General features: G+C 34.9%; 1 protein-coding gene across 18 annotated transcripts in view; it reads left to right on the plus strand.

The window, feature by feature from the left end:
- Positions 1-12,261, plus strand: part of ERC1 (ELKS/RAB6-interacting/CAST family member 1) — a 536,970-nt gene that overhangs the window by 215,510 nt on the left and 309,199 nt on the right. For all 18 annotated transcript variants that reach the window (XM_053920835.2, XM_053920834.2, XM_053920839.2 and 15 more), the window contains one exon: positions 10,373-10,508. In XM_053920835.2, coding sequence (XP_053776810.1) covers positions 10,373-10,508 — 136 coding nt within the window. The remainder of the gene's footprint in view (positions 1-10,372; positions 10,509-12,261) is intronic.

The raw sequence follows: 12,261 nt of genomic DNA on the forward strand, positions 1-12,261 counted from the left end.
ATAATTGACAATGTATTTGTTCTGGCCCAATAGGTCCAAAAAGGCATCATCATTGTAAGACAGGGATTTTCTTTGGCTCATTGTTTCTCTCCCACATATTCAGATTTAATGGTGCACTACAGTTATAGCATCGTGCCATATCCTTGGTCTTTGTTTTTTCAGACTTTATAAATGGATTTTGAACATATCAACAGTGCTGGATTCTTTACACAATTTGGAAAACATGCAACGACTGTTGTAGTAAAACCAAGTTCACAAATTATACCAAGGATGCCTTTCCCTTAATTATCCTTCTCTTTTATTTTCAAAATTTTGCTGTCTCCTGGTTCATTCATGAATGTGCCTTAAGATTTCCATCCTCCATCTTTAAAAATTTTTCTTTGAAATGGTATCCCCTTCTAGCTGGTGCTCCATTTCTCTCTTCTCAGCAAATCTTGTTAAGAAAATTAATTGTAATTGCTATCTGCATTTCCTCACCTTCAGGTTCATCAAAGCAGGAAGCTATTTTTATCTATTTTTAAAATCTCCTCTCATCACTTCCCTGAAACTGCGTTAGTCAAGGTTATCAGTAATATACGTATATATATAAATACACACACACATACATATGCACACATTGATAGGTCCAGAAGTCATTCTCTTCCCACCTTACTTTACCTAGCTGCATTCTACACACTCCCTTCTTTGAAACACTGTTTCATTTTACATCTCTGACAGCAGATTCCCCTTGTTTCCCCCCATCTTTTCACTTTTCATTTTTTCTCCATTGTCATTTCTGGTACCACTGTATTCTCCTAGATCCCTGAAGGGCTCCATTCTCAGCCATATTCTCTTTTTTACAAGTAACTTCTCAGAATGCCTTCAAGTCTCATAACTTTCTGTATCAACCATATCTTGATCGCTCCCAAATTAATTTATTTACCTCACAGCAGTTAGGACCTCTGGAATAATATACTAATAAATTATATGACATATGTAACTATGCTCAGAACAGATCTCTTGATTTGTTCTGAGCAAAACTTCTTCCCTAATATTCCCCAGTTCAGTTAATGGGGAATAAATCACCAACCAATTCTTGATTCTTCTCTCCTCCCACTTCCCACGTTAAATCAATCACCAAGTCCTGTCACATCTCACAAATAGGTCTGAAACTTTCTCTACCTCCTGCAGTGAACCATTAACTCCTGCTCAAACCACCCCAGTAGCATTCTAACTGGTATTCTTGCTTCTGTATCATGTTCCTCTGCTGGTCTCTTCTCCGTAGCAGCTTGACCGAACTCTTAAAACTTAAAGCAGATGCTGTCACTCCTTCCTTAAAACCTTGGCATGCTCTCCCCTTGACGTGGTGAATAAGGCTCCGCACCATCTGACTTCTTGCCACCTCTGCAACCCCACCACCTGCCGCTCTCCCTTTACCATACCAAGTTTTTTATTAAGTCAGCCGAGTTCTTTCACAGCATGTGCACTTGTGTTCTCTGCCTTCTCTCCCCATCTATATGGACGGCTCACTGTCACGTCCTTCACGGCAGTTCCTCGGAGATGCCTTCCCTGACCACTGCAGCTAAACATGCTGCTCTGCCACGTCACAATCTCCATTACATTGCCTGTTTTTACTTCTTCCGTGGCACATGTCACTGTGCAGTGGGATGCTTATTTCCCTTTTGGAAATAAGTTCTGCAAGGGCAGTGAGGTTCTTTCTTAAAACTGTGTGGCCCTTGGTTGGCTCAGTATATATTTGCTAAATGAATAAGTGAAAGCCAACTCTTTTCTGAAAATTTGACGATTGAGTTGAAAATGCTTACTGGTTTTTCAGTTATAAACAAGTATATTGCTTTGCCTTAGTTGATAACTTGAATTTTTATTAGGTTACTTATTTTTATTAGTGTTTATGGGCTATTCCTTTGTACTTTGTGGTACAAAGCAATTGCTTCCTAAAGCAAAAAGACCTCAGCAACCTGAAAAGCTCTGCAGCAGGGATTAGCAAACTACAGCCCACCTGCACTTTATTTTTATAGAACCTGAAAGTTAAGAATGGTTTTTACATTTTAAAATGGTTGGAGAAAAACAAAGAATATGTGACACAAATAGAGTATATGGTTCACAAAGTGTAAAAGTATCTACTACCTGGCCCTTTACAAAAATGTTTGCGAACTCTTGCTGGAGGCCCTTCATTACCTGTTTAACCTCATTACCAGTCCACTGTTTCTCTGTCTACTTCACTCCCATTGGCCACTCACACTCTTACCCAGGAGCTTTGCTTCTGCCGTTTCCTCTGTGGAACCCTCTTCCCTCAGTACATGCACAGCCGTGGCTGCCTCGCGTCCTTCACAGGCTTGCTTAAGTGTTACGCTCACAGCATGGCTCTTCGTGGGCACTTCATTTAAAACCATTCTTATCCTCCGTCCCCACACGCCCTATTTCTTTCCCTGTCTTATTTTTTTCCCATTGAACTTAATACTAGCTGACATTCTGTGTATTTTACTTCTTTTCTATATATTTCCTGTGGGCTGTTATCAGTAAGGACTGAGATTTTTGTCTTTTGTTCACTGCCATATTCCCAAAGATAGTATCCAGCACATACAAGCTTTCATGAAGTATTTGTTGAATTAATGGTAATAGAGTTATTCTGAGGACTAACATAAGAAAAGAGCTTTCTGTTAAAAGACACTTCAATAAACTGAGTAACTGCTATGAGACAGGCTTTGTTAATAACATCTATGGAGATATACAACATAAGGTCCTTGCCCTAGAGGAGATCAGTGTGGCAGTGAGAACAAACATGGAAATAATGAAATTAAATGTGGAATGGGACAGTTATCAGGCTACTCCCTTGCTAATTAAATTATGTTGAATTGATCATCTAAGATATTTTTTGGAGAAGTTAAAAGTGCTTATATAAGACCCTACATTGTTAGTGATTTGCATTCTACATGGATGTCTCTGTTTTTTCTTTTATTAATATGGCTTATTTTCTTTAGATTCTTAGGGATACAGTTCCATAAAAATAAAATCCTTCTTTAAAGCAGCTTTGAAATAATGCAAAAACATTTTAATTAAACATGATATGTAAAACTATTATTTTTATACTCTTGAATGCTTTTTTGGCAGTTATCATAGGGAAACGGAAACAGATATAATATGAAATTCTTATTTTTAAGTCCAATTAGGTATTTAGGTAGTATTATGAAATTTTTATATCTTAAGTTTTATATTAAGTGAATGTGAATGGAGTTACTCTTAGGATGGTAGGAGAGGTAGAGACTGTGTGTGTGTGTGTGTGTGTGTGTGTGTGTGTACAATGTATTTATATGTAACATTTACTCTCCTTATATGTAACATTTTAATATAATATAGATGTTTATATGTGAGTATAACATATAATACTTCAGCAATGGAATTTTGCCTCTTGATAAATGTATTTCAGCTGTCTAGCTTAAACTTCTGTCCTCCAATTCAAATACATGAGTCAAATTTGATTTTTACTATGTTTTTTAAAATTTGACTATAGTAGCACTCTGTTGTTTCTTAAATTTGTGTGGGAGATTTTTATGGTAGGGTTATAATAGTGTTAAAGATCTCTCTTTTTGACAAAGCAAAACAGCCAGTAGAAGTGTAGTCTCTGACAAAAATATTGATAGTTTCTAGATAGAGTGGGAATACGTTTTGAAGAAGGAAGAGTAATTTCTTTCCCAATTAATAATTTTCTTAGGTGTTTGAGAGATAAGGAAGGCATTCATTTTTCAGTGTTTGCATGGGTTTGGAATATTAAACAAAATGTATTTTCCTTCAGAGACATAGTTTGGTAAATTTGTCAGTAGAGGGGATATACTTAGTTTCCTTTTTATGCATTTGTTTAACAGATTTTTTAAAACATTTTTAAACTTTCTTTTTATTGTTGTTCAAGTATAGTGGTCTCCATTTTCTCCCCACCTAATGAGCATCTATACACCTTGAGGAACTATGATAGGAATTGTGAACTATGAAAATGTATCAAACATAGACTTTAAGCTCTAGGAAGGCATTTTTCTAGGTGTACGAAGACATGAACGTGGATCACTGTAATAGGGGGAACAAATTAACAGATTATAAGATACATTTAGTTAAAGTGACGTGGGAGTTTGCGGGGCCAGGAGAGAGTCAGTAGTAGTTATGGCCTAAATTTGAGTTTGGATTTTAAGAAACAAGAGGCAGAGGCAACAATGAAGTAAACAGGGACAGGTCCTTCCAGGCATAGCCTGTGTAGTAGACCGACTTCTTAAACAGTAGTGTGCATTTGTAATATATCACCTGGAGATGTTGTTAAAATGCAGATTCTGATTTAGCAGATCTGGTGTAAGCCTAAAATTCTGTACTTTTAACAAACCCCCAGTCACGCTGATGAAGTGAGTTCATGGATCACACTTTGAATAGCAAGATGGTGGACCACGTTTTATAAAACTTCTTGTGGCAGAGACCAATAGAAAGTAAACTGTTTCCTTTCCCATCTTTGCTTTTCTCTCTTCTTACGCTTAAATTTATTCGTATCTTTGTGGAGAGAGTTAAATCTATTCATCATTTCACTGTTTGTTATTGTTGGGAACTCATAAGCTGAGAATCTGATTTAAAGTATTTATTTGTGAATCTCTTTAGTTTCCTCTCTTCCTACTTAAAGAATAATAAAAGATGTAAGTTCTTTTTAAAATTTTATTCAAATTAATTAATTGAGGTACAACACAGTCTGAGAGAGTTAAAAAAAAAGCTATAATATTAAAGCCTTTTTTTTCCTGGTGGCACTTTAAGGTATAGATTTACTAACTTGTTTTCTTGTAAACTCAGATTTAAATCCAATTATATATTGATCTATTTATAAGTGAAGTAAAGGAAATTCCATGTTTCACAGATTCTAATGTCACAGAATATTTATTCCTGCTTATGGATTCAAGAAACGCCCCCCACTTTATTACCATGTTTTGATGCTATTGCCTTTTGTGTCCTTTCCCTGAGAAAAGGGTATTAATGAGGCACGAAGGTTGTGTGTGCGCCTGCTCCAGTTCCACTGTGAGCTCAGGACTGTGCGTACACTCGCGCTCTCACCTGCACACGCCCAGGGCAGGGAGGTGGGGAGGAAAGCCAGCAGAAAGGGATTGTTTTAATCCTCTCACAATTTTCAATACTTTCCTTGATGCCTGATTTTGATAAAATCATTTTATTTTCCTATTTAATTATGTCTGTGGAATAAAATATGGAACTAATAGCCACAAAACTAAATTAAAGAAAGGAAATTGAAAATATGAATAGGAAATGGAAAATTGAAAATCAAGACAAATAAATAAGGGAAACTCAAATGTGTTCTATGTAGTCTGATTTAGATGACCTATTCTGAGATACAACCATATTACATTAAAAAAACTCTAAAATATCTGAAAAATATTTTATGTGTATTGTATAAAATTTAGAAACTGCATAAAACCATAAAGAGAAAAACTAAAATACTAATTTTTTTCCTTTTTAATATTTTATTTTTTGATTATGCATACTAAGACATACAGGGTGATGCAAAGCAGGTTTACAGTTGTGAGTACACAAAACACAGAGTTTATTCTTGTATTATTTATTAATTAAATTATATTTTCCATATGAACAACTAGAAACCTACTTTTGCTCCATCCTATATATACTTAGGATCATGCTCTGTATTTAGCCCGATATTCTATATTTTTTACTTAGCATTTTGTGTTTTCTTTGGATTTGAAGGACGTAAGCATTAAAATTGTATGCCCAATATTGTGAAGGTCAAATTAAAAAAAATTAAAAACACCTACAAGTGGGCTGGTAGTTGGGATAGGATGGGAGCAATGGATTTTTTTGTTCTTTCCTGAAACACAACTGAAAATATCCTGACCTAGTTCTAGGAGTTGGGGGTAAAGTTGGGAGCAAAAAGTCACTCATTCTCAGATAGAATTATGATAAAGAGTGCTGAAGAATGCAATTGACTTTGACTGGATCAAACATTTAGCCTGTAACATCTGCCTTTTTCCAAAAAATACTCAGTGGTAGGTTTCTTATTTTATGTGTCCTGTTGCTGCAAATAACTAGGCCCTGCTGCAGGCGTGTCAGCGCTGGCCAGCACCTTCTGGAGCAGTTCTCAGATGCAAGGTGAAAAGAGTTTGTACAGCTTGAAAAATTTTTTTCTCCCTTAAAACAGTAAAATCTTTGCATGTAATAAACCAGTGTTACGAGGAATTTAATTTTGATAAAGTGCAATTTGATTCATGAAAACATAATTTTTTCTTGTATTTTTCAATGCAAAGGTCTCAGTCTTTTTTTTTCTACTAGTTGATATGATTGATATCAGATTAATAAAATTGGAAGTATTCACACAGAAAATTATGCAGTGAGGAGATTCAAATATAGACATTAGTTTCATTTTTATTTCTTCCAATGACAGCTGGTTTTATTATATTTTCTGTGGCTGAATCTTTCAGTAGACACAGTCAAGATGCCAGAAAGTAAAAATCTGAAACGTAGCTTTTGAATAATGTATTAATGCCACTTCTATCAGAGAATGACTTTATCTTACCATCTGTCATTAACTTACTGTTTAATTTTGGATGACTTCTCAGTTAAAGTTCTACACTGAAGAAGTATTTAGAAATTATTAAAAGACATTTTTTGGCCTATAGATAGAATCATATCCAAATTATACAAAAGAAAATGTGTTTTTAAAGCCTTATACAGAGGATTTCACAGTTTTGTTTTTGACAGTATTATTAATTATATTCTCTGTGAAACCTTCATTACACAGAACAATAAAAGTACCAGATTTTTCATTGATTTTATAAATGTATAATCGAGTTGGAAGGAAGTTAAGAAATTTATAGAGGTAAATATCATGCAAAATACAATACAGGTTTATCTCATGATAAAATTAGTTTAACATTAGAAAATCTCGAAAGCTGTCAATATCTTCATCACTCAATTACAACTAAAATAATAGCAACTTCTGGCAGACAAGGAATAGATAAAAAGTTTTCAAAGAAAAAAAATACAGCGAATGTCATAGTCAATGGTGAAATGTAAAAATAATTTTCTTTAGAATCAGGAGAAAGACAAAGATATCCACTGTCACTAATTGTTTTCATCATGGTTCTGGAACTTCTAGCAAGTTCAGTAAGACAAGAAAAACAAAGTATAAAGATTTTTCATTATGTATAATACAACTGTCTACACAGAAAACCCAAAAGAATCCACAGGAAAATTATTAGAATTACCAGGAACATTTGCCAGTTTGCCAGATATAAAACCTATATGTAGAAATCAACTACATGTCTACCTGCCATTTAATTTAAAAATGTCATTGAAATAATGTTGTCAGGAAAAGTTCATTGGTGCAGGAGCCTAGAGATCAAAAGTTGATGGAAGGGTGAGCGTAATGCACAGAGGAAGAGACCAGGCTGTCGCTGCCTTCATTCTTACTACTCACTGATGAAGAACCACGGAGGCAGTGTGCAGTACACACCACCATTATTTAGTGTTTTGACCTAAAATGTTGAATTGAATCTGTTAAAGACAACTTTCACTATCTAAAATAGAAAAAGTATGTGGAACAAATGACACCATGAAGAAGCAAACAGATTTGCAAACAGAAGCAAAATGTGAGGCATTTTACAGAACTCATGTTCTTTAACAAGTTAGTGGCATTTAAAAAACAGGACAGGGAAGGAGGTGAGAAACTTTTCTTTAGATTAATATAGACTTACAGGATTTAACAAACCAAACGCTATCTGTTGTGTTTCAAATCTTTTGGATTTTGATTCAGACAAGCAAGTGTTAAAAAAAATTTTAAGACAACTGGGGAAATTCGAATATGGACTGAGTATTAGATGATAACGAGGAATTACATGTTGTTAATTTTATTACTATTTACATTGTTCAAAAGTACTTTTTAAAGAATGCTTACTTTGTCTGAGGAATTTAAAAATGTCACCATGTAGAGTGACAAAGTGTCTGGAATTTAAAATGACCACAAAACATATAGGTACTATGGATAAAATAAATGCCAGTCTTTTATTGATTGAATCTTAACTCTATGTTGAAAGCCTTTTAAGAACTAAATAACTAGAGAAATATATGGTGTTAATGAATTGAAAGAGTTAAGAGCACGAAAATGTCAGTTTTTCCAAAATTGATAGATAGATTTGGTACAATTTCAGTCAAAATCCCAAAAAGCTGCTGTTGGGTTTTCCTTACTGTGGTTGGTTGGTTGGTTGGCATAGTGGAACTTGACAAGCTGGCTCTGAAATTTGTAGGAGAAGTATTAAGGGGCAAGAACAGTCAAGAGAGTCTTGTAACACAAGAAGGTAGGCAGGCTTGCCTTAGAGGTATTGAGACTTCTTACAAAGGTGTAGTAATTGAGGTAGTATAGATTTGGTGCAAAATATACAAAGATACCAGAGTACACAGCCACATGACAGGCACACAATGTGTGTAGAAACTTTATATACAACTGAAGTAGCAATGCATATAAATAATCCTGGACAATTAGTTATCAATGCAAAAAATGAAATTTTATTCTTTCCTCAGACCATATACCCCCAAAATGAAATTATATCTCTACCTCATTCATATACAATCTAAGTTTCAAGTGGATTAAAGACTTCAATGTGAAAGACTAAGTCACAGAATTTTCAGGCAATATCTTTATGAACTTAGAACAGGGAAGATTTTGTTAAAAAGTCACAAAATTTAAAACCATAGAGAAGATTGGTACACTTGGAACAATTTAAAATTTAAAATTTTATAAATGAAAATGTACCATAAAGCAGGGGTGTCCAACCTTTTGGCATCTCTGGGCCACACTGGAAGAAGTGTTGTCTTGGGCCACCAATTAAATACATAAAACACATAATGACAAAAAAAATCTTAAAATGTTTTAAGTAAATTTATGATTTTGTGTTAGGTTGCCTTCATAGCCATCCTGGGCTGCAGGTTGGACACCCCTGAACAATCAAATAAATAATTAATAGATGGGAAGAAAGTATTTGTGAAACATATAACAGATGAAGGATTATGATACCTATAAGTCATTAAGAAAGATATCCTAATTGAAATATGGGCAAAGCACATAATAGCTATTTCATAGAAGTGGAAACAGGAATAATCAAATACTGTATGAAAAGATGTTCATCCTCAGAAGCTAGGAACATGCATTTTAAAACTATATGACATATTATTTATATATATCTACCAGATGGATAAAATTCAGAAAGTCTGATAGAACCAAGTGTTAGCAAATATGCAGAAGTATAACAGGTGCTGTTTTGTACTACTAGTGTAAGTATGAATTAATGTAACTTCTTGGAAAATAATTAGTAAACCTGAAGGTATACCTACAACACGACTTAGCAATTCAGTTTGTAGGCCTGTACCTTGGAGAATCCCTAGCACAGGCAATAGCAGAATGTACCTTGCAGCATTGCTTGTAATAATAAAAAACTAAACAACCCAATTGTTGTTTAGACCTGACATGAAAAAGAAACCAAGCCAGAGATTGATGTTGGCAATATGGAAATAGTCTCCTGATATCAATGCTATGAAATGGTGGAATGATGATTGATTAAGAAAGGTTTTGTAGTACAACTCTTTATTGTATCACAGACTTGAGAATGTGTTAAGACAATTGACATATATCATTTTATACTGCATTGAAAATGGAGTGGATAAAAAAAACTACACTACACTCATTAACCAGTATGGTCTCAAAACATATATTGAAAAGAAAAATCGTTTATTAATAAACTTTATATATAAATTTCAAAAAATGCAAAATAAAGGATCCATATGTGTAACAAAACCATAGTAAAAGCAAGGGGATTATAAACACAAAGTTTTTAGGATATAGTTTATTTATTCTTAGTGCGGAGGCAGTGATATAGGATAGGGAGCTTCAGAAGTAGGTACAATGTTCTCATGCTTTTTGAAAGTGAAAGATTTAATAATAGTAAAATAAGAGTTGTATCACAAAACCTTTCTTAATCAGCCATTCTACTATTTCATAGCATTGCTGTCAGGAGACTATTGCCATTTGACCAACATCAATTTCTGGCTTGGTTTCTTTTTCATGTCATTCCAAACTATCTGGTGCCCCCCTTTTAGAATTTCATTGTGCTTCATAAAGTACTTGCTGAAATGCAATTTTTTTTTTTTTTTTTTTTTTTTTTTTTTTTTTTTTGCTGTTAGTAGGAGAGCTCTTGAAATGGTTGGAACCACTTCATGGCCAGAACTCTTTGTTGGTTTTCAGCTGTTCCTTTGTGACAGTGGTGTAAAACTAAATAAACATTTTTTTCTATGCATGTATATGAATAGCTTGATTTTTCTCCCCACTTATCAACAGGCAAGTGAAAGACCAGAATAAGAAGGTAGCAAATCTGAAGCACAAGGAACAGGTGGAAAAGAAGAAGAGTGCACAGATGCTAGAGGAGGCTCGGCGAAGGGAGGACAGTCTCAATGATAGCTCTGCACAGCTCCAGGTGAGAACTTGGGAGAATCTGCAAGGATCGGGTAAAGAGGCGTGATCCGGAATTGCCTGTTGTTTTCCCTTCATCGGTATTCTCCTCTTTTTCCTCTTTCTAACCCTGCTTACTGCCTTCCTCTCAGACCATCTGTTTAGTACTAAAGGCATGGCTTTAAATAGAAAAGACAAGTTTTATTCCACAGCTTTGAGAGGACACCTCAGCATAGGAGAAAGTTCATCTTGCTTCAAGTTGATCAGACTTAATTGGTAAGTTCAATGTCAGTGGATATTGTTGAGCTTTAGAGTGGTCAGTGAAACTATTTGCTATTTTTCTTTATTAAAGTGCATTGCTAGTCTTGGTTTGTGTCTGTATTTTAACTTCCTTCTTTTTTTCATGCTTCCTTTTCCTTTTCCTTTTCCCCCTACCTTCCTCTCTCATTTATTTCCTTCCTTTTTAAAAATCCATTTTAGAGAACTTATTTCACAGTCATGCTGGACACAAATTACTTTTCTACTTCAATGGAGTGATGATTGATGTGTGAACCTAATTATTTACAGATTGAGTTAAACAGGTACAACAACAATAGTGGCAGTTAAATGCGAATTAGTGTTAGGTTAGGATCAGTGTTAGCTTAAGTGACTATATAAGTGCCAATTATGTGCCCCGTTCTTGAAACTAGGCCCTGGGCATTGATCGTTTCTAACCCTCACACTGATCCATCATAGCTGCAATTTTGTGCACATTTTATGATGAGGAAGTAGACTCAGAGAAATTGAGTTATTTAACATAAATGCATACAGCTTTCTAAGTGGCTCGGTCATGATTCTGAGATTCCTGGGATCTCGAGCCTGTCAGAATGAAGGTTTAAGTTTTAAGAGAAGAATATTATCAACTTGCTAGAAACCTCTGAAACTTCTGCTGAGACTGCTAAGCCACTGCCAGATTTTCTTCCCTCTCATTGTAACTTCTAATTGAGTGATACAGTGTGTCACAGTGCATAATTGTGAGATCTTTTCCTGGAGAGATTTGGAGGCGCTATCTAGTATGTAGAAGCCATGTTTAGGCTATCAATATATTCATTTCAGACATGAAAATCCCACTTAATGCCTGTTTTCATTTTGTTTTATATGACTTTTACTGATTATAAAATACATACTCCTTATAGAAACAGTATAAATTTCCTCAAATGCACTGACTTGTGAAAAAAAGCAGCATACCAATTTCCCTCGCCCTTGCCAACAGTAATTGCCACTGTCAATTTTCTCTTCTTTTTCTCTGTGTGTATGGGTGTGTGTGTGTGTGTGAGAGAGAGAGAGAGAGAGAGAGAGAGCTGATGACTGCAAAATATTTAATGTTTCTTTGAATTTATATTTCTGTGGTTATCAGTGCAGCCCAGTATTTTTCATGTCTTCAATTTTCATTTGTTTAATTCAAGTCTTATCTCTCTTATGGTGGCTTTTTTTTTCATGAATTGTTTTGCTCAGTTGCACCCTTTTTGAGAACATGCGAATATTTACCTATAAATCTTTTAAAATTGTTCTAAACTTTTTTCCTACTTTTATATTTTTAAAGATTTTATTTATGTACTATTAGAAAGAGAGGAAGGACGGGAGAAGGAAAGAGAGAAAAACATCCATGTGGGAGAGAAACATCAATTGGTTGCCTCTCACGTGCCCCCAACCGGGGACCTGGCCCACAACCCCGGCATGTGCCCTGACTGGAAGTCAAACCAGCGACCTTTCGCAGGCCAGCAGTCACTGACTGCTCT

This window comes from Desmodus rotundus, chromosome 3, assembly GCF_022682495.2.
Source record: "Desmodus rotundus isolate HL8 chromosome 3, HLdesRot8A.1, whole genome shotgun sequence".
Taxonomy (NCBI): Eukaryota; Metazoa; Chordata; class Mammalia; order Chiroptera; family Phyllostomidae; genus Desmodus; species Desmodus rotundus.